At 48.3% G+C, this 21,741-nt stretch overlaps 1 protein-coding gene across 1 annotated transcript in view; it reads right to left on the bottom strand.

The window, feature by feature from the left end:
- The window catches only part of ANKH (ANKH inorganic pyrophosphate transport regulator), a 120,811-nt gene that overhangs the window by 6,069 nt on the left and 93,001 nt on the right, over nt 1-21,741 (bottom strand). The window contains exons 6-8 of the mRNA XM_007524217.3: nt 17,561-17,695; nt 10,344-10,436; nt 7,253-7,348 (exon numbers count right to left, since the gene is read on the bottom strand). Of these exons, the coding sequence (XP_007524279.1) occupies nt 7,253-7,348; nt 10,344-10,436; nt 17,561-17,695 (324 nt within the window). The remainder of the gene's footprint in view (nt 1-7,252; nt 7,349-10,343; nt 10,437-17,560; nt 17,696-21,741) is intronic.

The raw sequence follows: 21,741 nt of genomic DNA, 5'->3' as shown, positions 1-21,741 counted from the left end.
TTTACATGGTCTTTTCTGTTACATTGGTTTGGTCTCACTCCCCCCACCTCTGGGAGATCTGGTTTAGCCATTGCTAATCTCCCGCTTCTCCCTTCTCCCCGCCCCCTAGCCTACGTACTTCCTCTCTGCCACAGGAGGAGAAAGACGGAGGAGCACATGGTGTGGTGATTTAGGTGTTGGACTGTTTGCTTGCTCGTGAATAAAGATTAAACTGCGTTCTCAGCTCAGCCACGAGTTTCTGGTCATCTGTTACCCGCCTGTGAAGCCAGCCCGGCAAAAACGACACAGGGGAGTCGCTTCACAGGCGGTGAAGCAGGTCTGCAGGTGTCTGTCTGTCTCTCTTCCTCTCTATCTCCCCCCTCTCTCTCAATTTCTCTCGGTCTCTATCCAATAACAAAAAAGAAAGAAGAAAGAAAGAAAGAAAGAAAGAAAGAAAAAAAGAAAGAAAGAAAGAAAGAAAGAGACCACAGCACCAGGCTTTCACCATTGTGGTGGGGGAACCTGGGTCTTGCACAGAGCAAAGCAGTGCGCTACCAAGGTGAGCTATTCCACCAGTCCTCAAATCACTGTCTTTCTTTTTAAGAATATTTATTTTAATGAATTAAGTAGACACACATCCTTTGCATAAAAAATACATCATGATTTTTGTAACAACTCAGTATATATTTTACATACCCCAGAGGCCTGCTCAGCTCTGGCTGATGGTGGTGCTGGGGATTGAACCTGGGACCTCAGAGCCTCAGGAATGAGAGTCTTTTGCAGAACCATCATGCTATCTCCCCAGCCTCTGAAAATTACAGGGGCTTGGAGACAGGACAAGAAAGGAAATAAAGAACAGCCTCTCTGTTGTCATTTAGACAGGAGAAAAATCCCCAAATGAGCTCACTTCTGGCCAGGCAGATGACTCCGTGCCCTGGAGCCTTCACGCCTGAGGTCCCAGTTTCAGTCCCCAGTACTGTTGAATGCCAGAGCCCAGCAGCACACTGGTGTCTCTCTCACGTAAAAATGATTCCTAGGGGCCAGGAGGTGGCACGCCAGGTTGAGCACGCATGTTACTATGCACAGGGACCCAGGTTTAAGCCCCTGGCCCACACCTGCAGGGGGAAGCTTCATGAGTGGTGGAGCAGAGCTGCAGGTGTCTCTCTGTCTCCCCTTATCTCTGTCTTTACCCAGTAAATAAAATATTAAAGAATTAGCTAATTAAAAACTCCCAAAGTACACACTTCTTGGGGGCGCCCCACTCAGCATGCTCTCAGACCTAAGACTTGAAATTCGGAGCACAGCCCAGCTTTTGCTGACGGCACTGCTATGCTCCCAGCAGCAGGGGGCGTCACAAGCCCAGACGGCAGAGGGCATAGCAGATGGGGGTCACACTGCCTGGTCTCTCTCAGAATGCCTCCTGCTCTCTCCAAACCTGAAGTCTATCTAGGAAGTTCCACGCCTTGGCCACTGGCTCTGGGTCAGGGGAGTAGCAGACTCATGGACATGCGTCCTGAGCTAGTAAAAGACCGGCTTACTGTGCTGAGGCCCCGAGTTCCAGCCCCGATGGGTGCAGGGGGAGTTCTATGCATGGTAGGACAGGGCTGGGGGCTCTCCCTCTCTCCTCCAAGTAAAATGGGTGTGGAGTTTGGCACTGGGAGAATGTCAGTATTAATCTCTCTCCCTCCCTCCCTCCAGGGTTATTGCTGGGGCTTGGTGGCTGCACTACGAATCCACTGCTCCTGGTAGCCTTTTAAAAAATTTTTAAATTTTTTTGGATAGGACAGAGAGAGAAACTGAGAGAGGAGGGGGAGACAGAGAGATACGTGCAGACCTGCTTCACCGCTTGCAAAGTGACGCCCCCCCCCCCAGCAGGGGGGGAGCTGGGGGATTGAACTGGGATCTTTGAGCAGGTCCTCGCGCTTCATACTATGTGCACTTAACTCTGTGCACCACTGCCCGGCCCGTCAGTCTCTCTCTCACACACACATGAGCCTGGTTTCATTCCCCAGTTCTGCACGAACAAGCAAAAAAAAAAAAAAAAAAAAACTCGTGAGGAAGTGGCACACTTTTAAAATGGTGAAGCCCAAGGCGCGGGAGTTAGTGCAGGGGTTTCTGCAACAGCCCCTCATGCCAGGGGTTCTAGACTCGGTCCCTGGCTAGTACTACCATAAGCAAGAGCTGAACAGTGTCCTGCTCAAAAGAATAGTAATACCCAGCCCAAATTTTACCTTCTGTTTTCCCTTAGTGCACCAAAGCAAATGACTCTGGGGAAGGGAAGGGAAGGGAAGGGAAGGGAGGGAGGGAGGAGGGGAGTTGGGGTCCAGGTGCGTAATGGCTGACAGGGACCTCGGTTGTGGGTAAGAGTGTCCTACCCACCCTGCCTTGGGGAGGTGAGAAGTTGCACCTATGTATCAGCAACCTTTAACCCTCCCAATAAAGCAAATAAATACATGAATAATAATAAAAAGGTTTTTTTTTTTTTTTTGCCTCCAGTGTTATTACTGGAACTCAGTGCCGGCACTGCGAATCCACTGCTCCTAGAGGCTATTTTTTCTCTCATTTTTGTTGCCCTTGTTGTTATTATTGTCATTGTTGTTATTGATGTCATTGTTGTTGGATAGGACAGAGAGAAATGGAGAGAGGAGGGGAAGACAGAGAGGGGGAAAGAAAGACAGACACGTGCAGACCTGCTGCACTGCCTGTGAAGTGACTCCCCTGCAGGTGGGGATCCGGGGGCTCGAACAAGGATCCTTATGCCAGTCCTTGCACTTTGCACCACCTGCACTTAACCCATTGCGTTACCGCCCGACCCCCAATAAAAAGTTTTTTTTTTAAGTTTTTTTCTTACAGCAAAGAAGAGGGTCAGAGAAACAGCTCTTATTTGCCCTGTCAAGTATCAGCCTAGACTCGAGCCTGGCGCCACATCAGAGAGCCACAGTGACACTGGGGGAAGCTCTAGAAATGAACAGTACTGTGGCTTCTCTCCCTCTCTGTCTCTGAGAATGAAAGAATCAGCTCGCTATGGCAAGACTGCGCATAGGTGAAACCACCAAAAAAATAAAACAGGTCAAAGTGGGGTGTTTTTTGTTTGCTTGCTTGTTCCTTTATATTTTATTTATTTGACTGATTCAGATATTGAGAGGGGAGGGGGAGATAAAGAGGGGGAGAGACACCTGCCTCACCACTTGTGAAGCTTTCCCCCCAGCAGGTGGAGAGCTGGGGACTTGAACCCAGGTTCCTGTGCACTGTAATGTGAGCGCTCCACCCAGAGATGCTCAACTTTATGTCCCGACCATCTCACTGAGCTGAGCCAACGCTGGCAGCTGCCAGCAACACTCTCTCTGCTCTTTCATCTGTTGACCACTGGGGGCACACACTTCTGGGCTGGCAGTTTTCATGGCTTTAACCCCCCCCCCCCATAAAATGAGCAACCACTGCCTAGTGCCTGCTGACAGGCCCCAGGGTGGGGATGGGAGGTGGGGGAGGCGGGCAGAGGTGGGGGGGGCAGGCACCAAGCCCACCCTCCCCCCCAGAGTCCTTTCCTCTGTCCTCGGGGAACAATGGGACGCAGTGTCCACCAAAGGCATGGGGGCGGGCGGGGACAAAGCCTCACACAGGCCCCGGGGCGGGCAGGGTGCAGGGGACTGGCTGGCACCACTGCAGGAAGAAGTCCGTTAGTGCCACCGTCTCCTCGGCTGAAGGCGGGGCAGCTCCAGCCCCAGGAAGGGGCACCCGGGTTGTCCTCACCAGCCTAGTGATTTTGCCCCCAGGACCCAGCGTGCAGAGGTAGAGGAGGGAGGGAAGGAGGAGGCTGAGACTGAATTCCAGTGGGGCTGACAGGCAGCTCTGAAGGGCTGGGAGTCGATTCACCTGGTAGAGCACCCATCTTGCTAATTCCCCGAGCCCCTCCCTGGGGCTTCCGGCATGAGCGTCTCTGCATGAGCATTATGCTGTCTCCCCAGCCTGGGAAGCTATGCAGATGTTGATGGTGTTCTGATGTGTCTCCCTACCTCCTCGACTCTCTATTCCTCCCTGTCTCTGAAATTAAAATAGAAGATAAAAAATAAAAACCCTGCTGGAAGCAGTGGAATCTTGGCGGCATGAAACCTCACACCCTAAACTACCCCCAAAAATGCTCTCACAGGAGACAGCAAGAGAGGAGAGAGCATACAGTGGTCAGAATGCTGGACATGTAAGTACAAGGCCCCGAGTTCGATCCCTGGTGTTGCATGTACCAAAGTGCTGTGCTGGTCCTCGCTCTCTCTCCTCTCTACAGCTAGCAAAACAAATCAGTCTTTTTCTTTTTTGCCTCCAGGGTTATTGCCGGGGCTCGGTGCCTGCACTACAAATCCACTGCTCCTGGAAGCCATTTTTCCCATTTTGTTGCCCTTGTTGTTGTCACTGATGTCATCGTTGTTGTATAGGACAGAGAGAAATGGAGAGAGAAGTGGAAGACAGAGGGAGAGAAAGACAGACACCTGCAGACCTGCTTTACCACTTGTGAAGCGACTCCCCTGCAGGTCGGGAGCCGGGGGCTTGAACCCGGATCCTTATGCCGGTCCTTGTGCTTTGTACCATGTGCGCTTAGCTTGCTGCGCGACCGCCCGACTCCCCACAAATCAGTCTTCAGGAAGGGGGGGCGGAGAGAGAGAGAGTGAGAATGAGAGAGAGACAGAGTGAGAAAGGAATTGACCCACTGGCCAGAACATCTGCAAAGTTGGAAAGGAGAGTACAGGAAGCACCCCAAGACTGCAAGGTCTAAAACTGGCCCTTAAAGGAATAAAACTTTGCCCTGGAATGGTGCAAAGAATCCCAGTGGGGGAAACTGAGGATGGGGCTAGCTAAGGAGGGTCAGACTCCAGGTCTGTCACTGGTCTGCTGAGGGGGGGGGGGAGGGAATGCAGCAGGTGGCAGGGATTAGATAAATACTATAAATACTGAGTCTTGTTCTCTCCTCATTGTCCTCAAAGGAGGCAGCACCCCGGAAGGATGGGGACAAGGCGGAGCTGCTGCTTCTATCTCTGGGGTGCCAGCCTCCCCTGGGGAGCAGAGGTCCTTGGGGCTCAGCTGGGCCCCACTGGAGGGGCTGACTCTCTGTCGCAGGGAGACAGGTGGATGGTGCGGGTTTTACCTCGAACTCACCCTCCTCTGAAACGCCGCCTTTTTGCTTCCTTTCCTAAAGGGGCTGAGGTGGGGGGTGGGGTGGGGGTGTCTCTGAGGTTCTGAAGCTTTAAAACTAAGCTGTTTGTTAAAAATATTTTTTAAAGGGCAGAGAAGATAGCATAGTGGTTCTGCAAAAGATTCTCCTGCCTGAGGCTCTGAGGGCCCTGGCTCAATCCCCCACAGCACCATCATGGGATGCATTGGATCGACCTTCTCGTGGTGCATCCCGTGAGTACCCATTCATTGGGGAAACTGACGATCCTTTCTAGCTGACTGAATCCACATGGATCCCAGTCACTTTCAAAGCCAGCAACAAGCAGCTCCTGACAGCTTTCAACCTGACCTGTTGACTGGCTACGGAAGAAGGGCAAACGCTAGAAGAAGAACCATCAGCCAGAGCGGAGCAGGGCTCTGGTCTTTCTCTCTGTATCTGTCTCTCGCTCATTAAAATAAAATGAATAGGGGGTCGGGCGGTAGCGCAGCGGGTTAAGCGCATGTGGTATAAAGTGCAAGGACAGGCATAAGGATCCTGGTTTGAGCCCCCGGCTCCCCACCTGCAGGGGAGTCGCTTCACAGGCGGTGAAGCAGGTCTGCCGGTGTCTGTCTTTCTCTCCCCCTGTCTTCCCCTCCTCTCTCCATTTCTCTCTGTCCTATCCAACAACAACGACATCAACAACAACCATAATAACCACAACAAGGCTACAACAACAAGGGCAACAAAAGGGGGATAAAATGGCCTCCAGGAGCAGTGGATTCATGGTGCAGGCACTGAGCCCCAGCAATAACCCTGGAGGCAAAAAAATAAAATAAAATGACTAAAATATTTTAAAATATATATTTTTAATTAAACAATTTTTTCCTTTCCCTTTTCTTTCTTTTTTTATTTCTTCACTGGGGGAATTAATGTTTTACAGTTGACTTAGTTTGCACATGCATAACGTTTCTGTTTTCCTTCCACCTTCTGCATCCCATAATGACCATACTCCCAGAGGGACAAAGAATAGGAAAGCTATGGGGGGGTGATGGATGGGATATGGAGTTCTGGGGGTGGGAATTGCACGCCTCTTACCCTATGGTCCTGTCAATATCTCCATTTTACAAATAAAAATTAAAAAGATCCTCATACTCTCTAAAAAAATATGTCATGACTTTTCTGACAATCCAGTATTTTAGACTTGTCTTAACTTCACAGCATTTATTTTGAGGTCCAGGCTGCAGGCTGGGAGGGAGGTGGGGAAGCTGCACCCACATGCCCATTCTAGAAGGTTCTGTGCTGGATCCACCCCGAGCTGTGGAACAGCGTTTAAGTAGCCAGAGAGGGAGCAGCCAGCAAGAGGGAGGCCCAGCCCCCAGAATCTGTCACGGGAAGCCTCTCAGACTTTCTCCAGTCCAGCCAGAGTCAGGCTCCAAGCGCTGAGGTCTGTTCCTGGAACAGAAACCTTCTCTGATTTTTTTCCCTAAAATGCTCCTGGAGACAGTTGGAAGCTTCTTGGGTGTTTTTGCTAATAGGTCCGGGAGCCATGGAGAAGCTGGCAGGGCTGATGGAAGAATCCTGCAAGCAGTGAGTGGGGTCGTCTGGGGTGAAGCCTCCTCGGCTCAAACTATCAGAAGCTCCTCCTTGGAACAGGGCACCTGCCCGCCCCCCCCCCCCCCCCACTTCTCTGGGGACAGAGCAGCAAGAGGAGGCTGGGCTGGGGTGACAGGGCAGCTAAGGACAAGATTATGACACAGGGGATGCCCAGCGGTGCCCTGTTTTATCTTGCGTGGCCTCATTACAATCTAGCCCCACTGTAGGAGTCAGGAACTAACCAGAGAAATACTCAGCCATGGGCTTCAGAACAATGTTCATTCAAGGTTCAAATTATGTGTGTGTGTGTGTGTGGGGGGGAAGGTTAGAGGCAGCTTACCTGGTCAGACATACACCTTTCTGGGCCCAAGTTCTAACCCTGGCACCACACATGGAAGGGGACTGGGGGCTTGAACTTGGGTCTCTGTGCATGGTAACGTACGCTCAAGCAGGGCGTCAGTACTCCCCCCTTCTATAGCCAGAGACAGAGAAAGGAGCCAGGCAGGGAGGGGAGGATGGGTAGCTTTGCCCTCTCCTTACCGTGAGCGACAAGGCCATGCACACGAACGTGAACTTCTTGATGTGGGCTGCGGTCACTGTGTTGCTGGAACTCACCGCCTTGTTGCTGGGGTTGTTCTAGGGGGACAAAGACATACCAGAGCTGACCAGGCGCCGGCGACCCCCACCTGGTCGCCTTCACTGACAGCTGTCAACCTCAGGTGACAAAGGACAAAGAGAAGGAGGCAGCTGCCACTCTGGTGTCCCCTCCCACCCCGTCTCTCAGCAGCCAGACCAGAGGGATATCTGGGCTAACACCAGGAGAGGGGTGGGTCCCCAGAATCAGCTCCCCCCACCTTTCCTGGGTGCTGGGTTCCTCTCTGCTTTGGACACCAGCCACCCTGGCCAGGCCGGGTGACCACCTGCAAGGGGACGTGAAGGTCCCCCAGCCTCCACAGCCCTGCTCTCCAGAGCCGAACGTGCTTTTCCGCCTGGCGCACCTGGGCACACGTAGGTATCTGAGTGCTTCTTTTGCTTTCTCTGTTTGGCAACTCCCCGCCCCCACTGTATTCAAGGTCCCCCACACACACCTGTTCCCCGAGGCTGCTCTGAGCTTCCCCTTCAGGCTGCCTCTGTGGCTTCTTCTAACGCACCCGCCCTCCCACCCCCAGCTCTTGAAGCTAATTCATTACCAGTTCCTTAGAGTAACTTTATTTATATTTTAATTATTTTGGTATTATCTTTATCTATTAGGTAGAGATAGCAAGAAATTGAAAGGGATGGGGGTAATATACAAGGAAAGCCAGAGAGACACCTGCAGCCCTGCTTCACTGCTCTTGAAACTTTCCCTTGTAGGTGGGGGCCAAGGGCTCGAACCTGGGTCCTTGTGCATTGTAACATGAGCTCGACCAGGTGCACCACTACCTACCCTCCTTAGAGTGACTTTAAAAGATATATGATAGAGACAGAGCAAAACTGAGAAGGGGCGGGGGCTGGGCAGTGGTGCACCTGGTTAAACGCACACATTACAGTGCACGGGGACCTGGATTCAAGTCCCTGGTCCCCACCTGCAGGGGAAAGCTTCATGAGTGGTGAAGCCAGGTATCTCCCTCCATTTCTATATCCTCCTTTCCTCTCAATTCCTCTCTCTAAAATAAAGTTTTTTAGGAAAAAGAGAGGGGTGGTCCAAGAGGTGGCACAGTGGATAAAGCATTGTAATAAATAAATGTATTTCTTTTAAAGGAGACAGAGCGTCAGAGACACCACTCTGGCATGTGTAGTGCTGAGGATCAAACTTGCAACTTCAAGCCTGCAAGTCCTGCACTTTTCCGCTGAGCCTCCTCCTTCCCAAGGACCCTGCAGAAAAACTACTCAGCCAAAGGCCACATGCACAGCACAGTGAGTCTAAAAGGCCCCGTGTCAGCTCTCCCTGGGGAGCAGGGGGATGGGCACCCTGGAAAGAAACAGGCAACCCTCCTCCCTTCAAAAGCAGAAGTCTCTTGAGGTGACAGTCATAGGACTCCAGGCCTTTCACTGTACACGTCTCTATGTTCAGTTTACCCCAGCTCCTGGTGGTTCTGGGGATCGAACCTGGGACCTCTGGTGCCTCAGGCAGGAATGTCCTTTTGCATAGCCACTGTGCTATCTCCCCTGCCCTCTGTCAAGAGCACCTGAGTGTTTCAGAGTAGCTGTTTCTGCAGGTGTGGCAGGGAAGCTCATCCAGAGCCTCGCACCCATGCTGGACTCTGCCTGCTTGACCCGCTCTCACACACAGCTCTTCTCAGGCCCTGCTGAGCGGCAGAAGAAGCTGCACGAGAGGCAAACTCTCCTAACTCCGTGTTTACCTGGGCCTGCCTGAAGTTAGGCAAGACACGTGGAAGTCCTTCCTCTCTTCTCATTTTATTTATTTTTTGCCACCAGGGTTATTGAGGGGGCTGGGTGCCTACATGATGCCGCCATCATTGGTGGCCATTTCTTTTCCTTTAAATTTTTTTTATTATTATCTTTATTTATTTATTGGATAGAGACAGCCAGAAATCAGGAAGAGGAAGAAAGACAGAGAGAGAAAGAGAGAGAGACATGGAGTGCTGCTTCACCACTCTTGAAGCTTTCCTCCTGCAGGTGGGGACTGGGGGCTTGAACCCAGGTGCTGGTGCACTGTAACGTGTGTTCAACCAGGTGTGTCACCACCCGGCCCCACCCTTTCCTTCTTTCCCAAGATACATGTTCTAGAGCACAGAAATCGAGACTTCATGCTTGAGGGCCCAACACTTTGTCTACTGCACCACCTCCTCTTTTCCTCCTTTCTCTCTTTCTTTCTTTCTTTCTTTCTTTCTTTCTTTCTTTCTTTCTTTCTTTCTTTCTTTCTTGTCCCACTTTTCTCCTTCCCTCCTTTTTTTAATTTCTCTCTTTCTCACTAGGATCATCACTGGGACTCTGTGCCAACATGATGAATCCACTGCTCCCAGTGTTTGTTGTTGTTGTTGTTGTTCATTTGACAGTACAGAAAGAAATTGAGAGGAGGAGCAGAAAGAGATGGAGAGAGGAGGAGAGACACTTACAACCCTCCTCCACCACTCTTGAAGTTTCTCCTTTGCGTGTGGGGAGCAGGAATTTGGACCCAGGCTTCACATATAGTGACATGTGTGCTCAACGGTGGGGGCACCACTGCCAACCCCCTTCTATTTGTTTTTGATAGAGGCAGGGGGGGGAGAGAGAGAGAGAGAGAGAGAGAAACAGAGAGTAGAGACACCTGCAGCATGGCTTTATCATGAACCTTCCCCCTCTGCGGTGGGGACCAGGGGCTTGAACCCAGGTCCTTGATGATGGTTGTGTGTGTACTGGATGCCCCAGCTGTGGCCTCAAGATGCAAAATGTCTTTTGGTTTGTGTTTGATCAGAGTATCACTCAGCTCTGGCTATGGGTACTTCTTGCCAGCGTCTTGTTTAAAGATCTGCCCATTTGGATACAGAAGTTTTCACGAGCCAGAACCTTAATAAATGATCCCTGGTACCGTGTAACCAGGACCTAGGAGACAGAACCTTCTTACAAAGGGAGGGAGAGGGGGAGGCACCACCTCGTCCACCCACTCACTGCCCATCAAGTGCTCAGGATACAGACAACAGGCACTCACCTTGTCAAACGCGGGGTAGACGGCCCGTATTTCTGTCAGCCAGCCATAGGGCATGTGGCCCACAGGGTATGTGGCCGTCAGGATGGCCACTGCCTGCAAGAGAGGAGGGAGACACAGGGCGTCAGTGTGGCTGATGTGCTGGGATTGGGTGTCCACTGTGAACCAGGACTGACTCAGTTAATCCAGACACCATCAGCAGTGAAAGAAGAGCCTGGAGTGGCAAGACAGTGGTGTGCCCTGTGTGAGGGCCTCTCCGCCCATCTTTTTACTGAGCATAAGCACATACATCCAAACAGCTATGTCAAGTACAAACATCTTAGGGGGGGTGCACATATTCCAATAATCTCTCTCTTAGTATGTCAGACTTGTTCTCTCCAGTTCTAATGATCACATTAAATTCCATGTTTACTCTGTAACTCCTGACCTTCCCCCAAGGGTGTAGGCATAGTTCAGGGGTATCAGATAAGGCTTCTTTTGCCTGAAGAGCCTTTTGACCCCTTATCTGTGTTTACCTTTATGTTGGCCAAACATTCCCGGAGGCTACCAGAGACGGATGTGGCAAGAGAAAGCCAATGATTTCTGACAAGACTGGTTCTCTTTAGAGAAATGGGTCACACATCTATAAATAACAGGCAATATGAACCACAGGGTCCCCAACAGCGACCCCCAGAAAGCGTCTCCAGAGCTGACACCTGCCATGTAGAAGCCGGAACCAGCTGTCCCAGGCAGGGCCACCACGGGCAGATTACACCACACTGGGGGACAGGCAGGGGACAAGGACTGATTCCCAGGAATGCCTGTAAGATGCAGGGGACTCCAACAAGAATCGGGTCCAGGGGCCGAGTAGTGGCACACCTGGTTGAGTGAACATTATCACAGTGTGTAAGGACCCAGGTTCGAGCCCCTGGTCCACCTGCAGGGGGAATGCTTCATAAGTGGTGAAGCAGTGCTGCAGGTGTCTCTCTGTCTCCTTCTCTCCATGTCTCCCCTTTCCTCTCAATTTCTGGCTGTCTCTATCCAACAACTAAATAAAGATAATTTAAAAAATTAAAAAATATATATATTTCTAGGTCATCAGTAAATACTTTTTAAAATTAAATTTTTTTATGTATTTATTTATTCCCTTTTGTTGCCCTTTTTCATTGTTGTCATCGTTGTTGGATAGGAGAGAGGAGGGGAAGACAAAAAGGGGGAGAGAAAGACAGACACCTGCAGACCTGCTTCACCACTTGTGAAGCGACTCCTCCGCAGGTGGGGAGCCGGGGTCTCGAACCAGGATCCTTACGCCTGTCCTTGGGTTTCGCACCACGTGCACTTAACCCACTGCGCTACCGCCTGACTCCCCACTTTTAAAAATTTTATGTATTTGGGTGCACACATATTGGGAGCATATATGTCATAAATATTGATGGTTATATTTTCCTGTGGGATTGATCCTCTGACCAATATGTAGTGTCCAAGCCTCTCTCTCTCACTCTCTCTTTTTTTTTTAAAGATTTGTATTTATTTATGAGAAAGATAGGAGGAGAGAGAAAGAACCAGACATCACTCTGGCACATGTGCTGGCGGGGATTGAACTCAGGACCTCATGCTTGAGAGTCCAAAGCTTTATCACCGCACCACCTCCCAGACCACATGCCTGTCTCTTTTTTACCTCCCTTGCCTGAAAGTTTTTGTGGGACAGCAGAATAGCTGTCCCTGCCCTTTTATTCACATTACTGGCTTGGAGGACCTTGTTCCAGCCTTCACGTAGGTGATGTGACACGTGCACTCAGCCAGGTGCGACACCACACGGCCCCCTGGTCAGATGGGTGACCCAGAAGTGCGTGCTCTGTATTCTATGTGAGAAGTATGTATCAGGAGAGAGAAGTCTGAACAACACAGGTGCATATACATAAACCACGTGTGCATGTTGGTGGCTATCTACGCTTATGTCTGTATTCTGTTTCTAGGGAAGGGGCCAGGGCATCACACATGCAAAGCTTGTACCCACCCAACAGTCATGTCCCCGCCCGTGCCATTTTTTTTTCCAGTTTCAGAGCTCCATTGCTGTGTGCTCCTCAGGTTCAAGCCCCACCCCCTGCAGCGTTGAAGGAAGCTTCTGAGCTGATTCTCCACCAACAATCTGGTGGTTATCCTTGGGGGGGGGGGGACACAACTTTGGTGGTGGGTGTGGAACTGTTATCTTGTGATCCCACAATCTTGTAACCCACTATTAATCACAAGTTAAACAATGGAAATAAAACCAAGTTAAAAAAAGCCACTGTGTGGTAGAAGGCCACTCAAGAGGACAGTCAGGATGTAAAAACCCAGCTCCAGGAAGAGAGAGATCAGAGAAGCCTCCTGTGACGAACAGCCCCTCCCTCCACACCTCCTGGAGCTGCTCCCCAGGGCAGAAGCTGGCAGGTACCCCCCAGCCTGGAGGCTGGATGACAGGACTTGTCTCCAACATCAAGGAGAGTCCAGCACCCCCAAACAGGACTCCCAGGGCAGCGGGAGGAAACAGAACAAGTGACTGGATGAGGGAAAAAATGACTCAGTCACGCAGCTCACCCCGCTGGGGGGTTGCCAGTTTCCAGGGAACCTTCTGAAGCTCTGAGAGCTTGCAGGCAAGGCAGCTGTGCCCTCATGTATGAGGTGGGCGGCCTGCCGCAGGTGTGACAGGAAATTTTCTTGAAAGAATTACAAGGGAACATGCGTGGTGGTAGGGTTTGTGCAGAAGTGAAATTAGAGAGAAAACTTGGGGCCAGGCACCCAGGGCCCTGGAGAAGCTCCCAGAATGCCTTTCTGTGTGTAAACCCTCTTTTCTCTCAACCTTTTTCTCTTTCTCTTTCTCTCTCCCTCCCCCCCCCCCCCCCCCCCCCGTCTTGCCTCCAGGATTACTGCTGGGGCTCAGTGCCTGCACTACAAATCCACTGCTCCTGGCAGCCATTTTTCTCCATTTTATTGGACAGGACAGAAAGAAATTGAAAGAGAGATAGAGAGGGAGAAAGATAGACACCTGCAGACCTGCTTCACCACTCGTGAAGCACCCCCCCCACCAGGTGGGCAGCCAGGGGCAGGAATCTGGATCCTTGTGAAGGTCCTTGTGCTTAGTACTATGTGCGCTTAACCGGTGCGCCACCACCTGTCCCCTTAAACCCTATTCTCTTAAGCCCTTACATACGTCACACCTGGAAGTGCCAGGTGTGGCGCCTTTACCCAGACTCCTCCCACAGGGGGTACCTTTTGTACTCAAGTTCTCGCTCTCCACCTGCTCCTGCAATATCCTGCCGCCAATTGCCACATGTGCAAATGTGGCGCAACAAAGTCCCCGTGCTCTCCAGGGTCTTATTACAAACCTGTGTGTCCCCAACACTTGGGTGAGGAACAGGCACCCAGAGGGCCTGGGAGCCCAGAAAGGCCAGGAGCTGTGTGAAGGGCCGGGGGCAGAGGGCCTGGGTCTGCCTGTGACCACAGCTCAGCCTCCAATGACATGGGGGCAGGGTCTGGATGGCTGAAAATCCACACTGAGCTTCAACCTGTCCCTTCACCCACTGCCTAGCTTAGGTTTTCGGCCCCCCTGCACTCCCATGGACCGACCCCCAGAGTCTGCAGGCTTAGATCCAGAAATGCAAAAACAAAACAATCCAAAACAAAACAAGAGACACAGCTGGGGAGATGGCACAATGGTTCTGCAAACAAATTTCATGCCTGAGGCTCTGAAGTCCCAGGTTCAATCTCCAGTATCACCATAAATCAGAGCTAAGCAGGGCTCTCCTCAATCTCCTCTCTCTCTACCTCATTAAAAAATAAATAAAATAGGGAGTTGGGCAGTAGCGCAGTGGGTTAAGTGCAGGTGGTGCAAAGCACAAGGACCAGCATAAAGATCCCGAGTTTGAGACCCTGGCTCCCCACCTGCAGGGGAGTCGCTTCATAAGCAGTGAAGCAGGTCTGCAGGTGTGTCTTTCTCTCCCCCTCTCTGTCTTCCCCTCCTCTCTCCATTTCTCTCTGTCCTATCCAACAATGACGACATTAATAATAACCATAACAATAAAACAACAAGGGCAACAAAAGGAAATAAATATAAATAAATAAATAATAAGTAAAATATTAGAGCAAGGATCAGCGTAAGGATCCTAGTTTGAGCCCCCGGCTCCCCACCTGAAGGGAGTTTGCTTCACAGACAGTGAAGCAGGTCTTCAGATGCCTGTCTTTCTCTCCCCCTCCTCTCTGTCCTATCCAACAACAACGACAATAACAACAACAATAATAACAACAACAACAATAAACCATAATGGCAACAAAAGGAAAAAAATAAACAAATAAATAAATAAAATATTAAAAAGACTTCCTTGCCAGAGGCTCTGAGGTTCCAAGTTCAATCCTTAGCACCACCAGAAACCAGAGCTGGTCTCTGTATCTTTCACTCACTAAAAAGATGAAATAGATAAAATATTTAAAACATATATATATATATATATATATATATATATATATATCCTCACTGAGCTCAGATTCACTGTTCAAAGATCATGCTAACTGTGTGGAAAATGGGAAAGGCCCTGGGTTTGGGGTTAGATGGGCTGGGTGTGAAGAGAGCCCAGCTTCTGGCTGGTTTGGTGACCCTGCCTCAGTCCCCCACGTGACACATGATAATCTTTTTTTTTTTTTGAATTTTTAAAATTTTATTATCTTACTTTTTAATTGGATAGTGACAGCCAGAAATTTAGAGGGAAGGGATAAATATAGAGGGAAGGAGACAGAGAGCCACCTGCAGCCCTGCTTCACCACTTGTGAAGCTTTCCCCCTGCAGGTGGGGACCAGGGACTTGAACCTGGGTCCTTGTGCATTGTAATAATGTGTGTGTTCAACCAGGTCCGTCACCACCCAGCCCCCACATGATGATCTTTCCATTCAGAGGTTGGTTAGAAGACTAGTCCTGCCAGGGTGCCTGCTGGCAGTCCAGCCCTTTTGTATAAACATCTTCCCCCCAGATACTTGTCTCACCACCTCCTCCCCCCTCAGCTTTGAAGACAGCTCAGTGAGTGGCGCATCTGTGTAAGAATATGTGCCACAAAACAGCTCCCTCGTTTTGAAAAGATAGTTCTTTCCCCTTTTCGCCTACCTGTTAAGACCATGAGTCTGTGTCTCCAGTAAGGGAAGGATCATACCACCTCGACATGTTTCACTTTGGACTGTGTCCAGAGATGCCTCGCCTGGGATGCCAACCTTCCAGCTCCATTACTCCTAGCTCCTAGGACTCCTTACTTCCATTTTGGGTGGCAGTGCACTTCCTAACAAAGCTACAGAACCTAGATATAGACCGGGGCCCATGCAATAGGGCACACATAGGCACATGTATCCGTAAGTTGGGGGAAAATATATACTTTAAAGTAAAAGTGTGCAACAGTTTTCAGTGACTCTAAGTGTAGCAAAAAGAAAGAACTAAAAAAGACACCATAAAGTATTTAATCAAATAGTTTCTACTTTGGCCTTGATACACTCCTCACCTGTTTCCTAGTTCACTTCCCTCAATCACGCTAAGTCTGGCCCTGTCAGAGAAAGTAAGGACTACCAAAGCTGGATAAGGGCAAGAGACCAGAACACTTTAATGATGGCCCTTTTGGTGACTACCAAGCTACCCCATCATCTGGGGCCCTAGTCAAGGAATCCCATGATTTCCATATAGATATGATGGGCCTAGACCTCGAACAGAGCCCTCTCTCCACTACCACTGGTCATCTCCATCAGGAACAACATCATAGGGGGTAGATAGCATAATGGTCAGCCTCATACCTGAGGCTCCAAAGGCCCAGGTATAATCCCCCTCACGAGAGCTGAGCAGTTCTCTGTATAGAACAAAACAAAACAAAGCAACAACAACAACAACATCAATGCTATAAAGGGACAGCATCATATATCCTCTTGACCTCTACAGGACCTTGCCTTCAATGTAGAACAACAATGGTAGGGACTACCCCACTCTCCAAAGGGAGACTGGGTCAACACACTCTGCCACTTGAGGAAGATGGGTCCTGAAATGAGTGCAGCCTAAAATGTTCCTGTCTATGACCACAGAATGTGAGCTCAGACCTACAGGGATGCAGAGGTTACGTAGGTCCTGTTCTGAATGTGAATAGATATGGGCCAGAGATCAGATTGATGGGGTCTACAGTTAACAGTATTTATATACTTTCCCCATATTTGGGAGCTACTCTCTGCCCTGATCCAGCTCTCTAGTCCTATTCCCAACTCTGACACCATCTCCCAAGACAATACCTTTAGCCCACCTGCACGCTAGCTGCTGGGTTCAGTCAAAAATTAGTCAAGTCATGGGCCAATTGGAATAGACCTAAAATAGACTTCCTAGCTTCTTCCAACATAAAGACCCCAAATCTCATCTGCTCTATTCTTACCTTTTGGTTCCTGATTATTAAACAATTTGTTCTGCTTTATATCTCAATGCTTTTCAGCCATCAAGTTGCAGTTGCTATCATGACACCAAACTGACGTCCCTGGGCAGATGACCTCACAAATGAGTCCTGGAACCCCACCAGAGTCCTGTCCCACTAGGGAAAGAGAAACAGACTGGGGGGTATGGATCGACCTGCCAATGTCCATGTCCAGTGGGTCCAGTGGAGAAGCAATTACAGAAGCCAGACTTCCAATTTTCTGCACCCCATAATGATCCTGGGTCAATACTTCCAGAGGGATAAATAGGAAAGTTTCTAGTGGAGGGGATGGGATATGGCCCTCTGGAGGTGGGAATTATATGGAATTGTATCACTCTTATCCTGTAATCTTGTCAATCATTATCATTAATCCCCTGTACTATATAAGCCAGAGCTGAGCAGTGCTCTTGTAAAACAAAGAAAAAAATAGCATTAAGGAAGTCAAACAAACAAAAGCAAATACTAATCAACCAAACAAAATCAGAACTTCCTACCCTGCTAGATTCTTGTTGGGTCTAAATATCCTTTTGGACTAAGTGCATGTTTGTAATACCCAGATGGTAAGTGAGAAGGACAAACAGAAGCCAGTGTCTATAACCATCAAAAGAGATTGTTCCCCATGCCCCAAAGACATGCACTGGGCATGCCGCCATGTCACACTATATGACAGCACTGAAATACTGAAGTGTCCAAGATGAAGTGGAAACAGATTTGTCCTCAGCACTTTCAGGCAAGCCCCTGCCCCACTAAGCAATGTGCAGGAGACCCCAGAAATGGATGTACCTCTGTAGCTGCCGAACTGCCACCAAGGTCCCGGGAGACAAAGAGGTTGACAATTGGCCGGCTGATTCTCTGTGTGGCCAAGATGAGAGCCAGGGGCCACCAGAAGCTCAGCATCTTTCGGATGGTGGCATCTCCCTGCGTGGAGAGAGGGAGACATGGAAGTGATCACTCACATAGTCCAGGACCCAGGCTTTTTTTAAAAAATGATTTTATTTATTTATTTATTTATCGGATAGAGACAGAAACTGCAATGGAAGGAGGATATAGAGAGGGTGGGAGAAAGAGAGACATCTGTAGACCTGCATCACCATTTGTGAAGCTTCTCCCCTGCAGGTGGAGACTGGGAGCTTGAACCAGGGTCCTTACACACTATAACGTGCATTCAACTAAGTGCATCACACCTCGGGACACCCCCCCCCCCGACTTTTGTTTTTGAAGTCACCCAGTAAGACCTCCTGGGAGGGGAAGTCTTGGTGGTCCAGGCTGATTTGAAACAAAGTACCCATTCTTCTAAGAAATTAAGTGGAGGGGCTGGGTGGTGGTGCACCTGGTTGAGAGCACATGCTACAATGTGCAAGGACCCAGGTTCAAGCCCCTGGTTCCCACCTGCAGGGGGAAAGCTTCACGAGTGGTGAAGCAGTGCTCCAGGTGTCTCTGCCTCTCTTCCTCTCTATCCAACCCTCCCCTTTTGATTTCTGGTTGTCTCTATCTAATAAATAAAGATAATTAAAAAAATTAAAAAAAAAGAAATTAAGTGGAGTTGAACTGAAAAAAGTATCTAGCCTCATTAGATATTAACTAGTAGTGACTTGAAACAAAGTATCCATTCTTAAAAGGAGACCCCACCAGGAACTGCAACAACACAGGACTAGAAGTACTTTGGGAACCCACCAAGTCACCAGAGCATCCAGAGACCACAACTCTGCCCAGACCTCCAGCTCTACCCAGTTGAGAAACTTCTGTAAAGAACAAGGAATATCAAAGATCACCTGAGATTGCAACAAGAGGAGACTGGGACAACTTGGGGTACCCACCAAGTCACTGGAGTGAGTGATTAAGCTTAAAAAAAAAAAAGACCTACTTATATGTAAAAAGCCCTCAGGCTACCATAGTCTATAGGGAAGAAAAAGAACAAAAGAGGCTTTAACAGCCACTGTGCTTCAACTCAGGGACTGTGATAACATTGAAACAACTGTTAATTTCCACAGCTGTGAACTCTTTAAGTGCCTTACTTAGACACAAATCAATCTAGGCAAGAGTGATCACTGGACTGAAAAGTACTGAAAGAGGGACCTCATAGCACACTATAATAATGATTAAACCAAGGAGAAACATTGGAGAAATGAACCAGGACAAAAGTCCAGCTAAAAGTTCCCAAAGGTAGAAGCACAGAAGAATGAATTCAACATCCAAATGCTAGTTGAGGAATTAGTTACAGGAGTGAGGAAAGAGTTTGAAAGAATTGTCATCAGAAATGCAGATGAGAACAACAAATGAGACTCTGAAAGAAAGCACTAACTATCTCCAGGTAATTAGAGAGCTGAAAGCTGACATAGCTGAGCTAAGAGCACAACTAGCTGGACAAGCTAATACAGTAGCAGAAGAGGGTAACAAAATAGATGAGCTATGGAAAACAGCAGAGGGGAGAGAGAACAGAATAAGTGAGGCAGAAGACAGAATTAGTCACATTGAGGTTGAATTACAGAGGTAGGAAGATGGATCAGAAAACACAATCCAACAATATGTTGTCTGCAGGAATCCCACCAAACTCAACAAGACACAGACTCAAAGTGAAAGGATGGAAAACTACTATACAAGCCAATGGACCACAAAATAAAAAATAAATAAATAAATACAAAGGGCATGAGCAGCTATGCTCACATCTGACATGACAGACCTTAAATAAGTAAAATTTAAAAAGATAGGGCTGTACATTACTTAGTGCTCAGAGGATCAATCAATCAAGAGGACTTAGTGATTATCAACATCTCTGCACCCAAAGCGAGGCCATCTAAATACACCAAACATTTACTGAAAGATCTACAGCAACATATTAACAGTAACATAGTAAAAATAGGGGACTTAAAGCCCCCACTCTCTCAACTTGACAGATCATCCAGGCAGAAAATCAATAAAAAAAAAAATGAGGGAGCTAAATGAAGAGGTAGATAAACTTGAAATACTGAACATTTTCAGAGTAAAAATATTGATTTCACCTTTTTTGGCCCATCTTGGACGAAGCTTGAAGAAATCATGCTAAGTGAAATAAGTCAGAGACAGAAGGATGAATGTGGGATGATCTCATTCACAGGCAGAGGTTGAAAAACAAGATCAGAAGAGAAAACACTAAGCAGAACCTGGACTGGAGCTGGTGTGTTGCAACCAAAATAAAAGACTATGAGTTCAGGTCCTGGAACAGGATGGCAGAGGACTGAGTGAGAGTTGTATTGTTGTGTGGAAAAATGAGAAATGTTATACATGTATAAACTATTATATTTACTGCTCATTGTAAAACATTAATCCACCAATAAAGAAAAAAAACAACAAAGTATCCATTCTTACAAAAAATTGGGACTGAATTGCAACAAAGTCTCAGTCTTTTGTTAGAAACTAACTAGGCTTGAATTGAAACAAAATATCTATTTTTTTGTTAGAAATTACCTAGGCTTGAATTGAAATAATATCTAATCTTATTAGGTATTAACAAGTGTTGACTTCAAACAAAGTATCCAGTCTTACTAGAAATGAACTAGGCTGGCCAGGAAGGCAAAATCAAAACACACCAAGAAGCTAGAATGATCCAAACCACTCTTTCCCACACAGGGATTTGGTAGCCAAGATGAACTCCAGGCCCCAAGAAAAGGGTCTGAAATTACATTTTGCTTGAATCCTCAAAGTGGCTAGCAGGATGCCAAGTCAGTGAGAGGCAGCTCTTAGAAATAAAAGTGAAACTAATTTCTCTTGGAATTGGTAAGTTCACAAATGAGACTGGTGAGCTGGGCAGAGCAAGAATTTGCATTGGAGGCTCTTATCATCAGTCCTCTCACAGAAATCAGGCTTAGGAGTCTGGCTTTTGTTCTGTCTACATACCTCTGGCTTGGATTCTCTGTGAGGGCTGAGAATTTAGTCAAGAAACCATCTCCACCGCTGTGATTGATCAGCCTTTTGCAGGGTGGCTGAATGCTAACAGACTGTTTCCATCCAGTCCCATTGGTGCGAGGTAGAAATCAGTCATGGGGTTGGATTTTATCACTGGCCTGAACTCAGATAAAGGAACCCAGTCAGTCCAATGACTGTCCCAAGATGATCGTATTAACATGTGGTCTACAGGGAATGGAGGGGAGGGGTAGGGTGGCCCATTTGGGGCTCTGTGTAATCATGCATTTCTGCACTATGGCTAGACAGAAACAGAGTCTAGGAGCTCTCTTACCTAAGCAGAGAAAGGACTAGCATACATCTAAATCTACAGACTGCTATGACAGAAAGACTATGTGGGTCATGCATGTGAAGTTAGATGTGGTGGGGCCAGGTGGCGGCGCACCTGGTTGAGTGCACGTGTTACAATGCACAAGGACCCAGGTTTGAGTCCCCAGTTCCCACCTGCAGGGGGAAAACTTCACAAGCGGTGAAGCAGTGTTGCAGCTGTTTCTCTCTCTCTCTCTTTTAAAGGTTTAAATTTTTTTAAAAAAAGATTTTATTTATGAGAAAGATAGGAGAGAGAAAGAACCAGACAACACTCTGGCCCATGTGGTGCCGGGGATCAAACTCGGGACCTCATGCTTGAGAGTCCAAAGCTTTACCACTGCGCCACCTCCCGGACCACTAAAGGTTTAAATTTTTTTAAAATTATCTTTATTAATTTATTGGGTAGAGACACCCAGAAATCAAGATGTGACAGAGAGGGAGAGAAAGAGAGACACTTGCAGTCCAGCTTAACCACTTGTGAAGCTTTCCCCCTGCAAGTGGGGACCAGATACTTGAACCTGGGTCCTTGAGCACTGTGACATGTGTGCTCAACCAGGTGTGCCACCACCTGGCCAGCCCCTCTCTTCCTCTCTATCACCTCCTTCCCTCATGATTTCTATTGGTTGTCTCTATCCAATAAATAAATAAAGTTAATTTAAAAAAATAAAAAAGATTATGTCTTGAATCTTTTTAAAGCAAAAACACAAGGCATTTTA

Source organism: Erinaceus europaeus, chromosome 5 (genome assembly GCF_950295315.1).
Source record: "Erinaceus europaeus chromosome 5, mEriEur2.1, whole genome shotgun sequence".
NCBI lineage: Eukaryota > Metazoa > Chordata > Mammalia > Eulipotyphla > Erinaceidae > Erinaceus > Erinaceus europaeus.
This window is presented reverse-complemented; position numbering and strand designations above follow the sequence as displayed.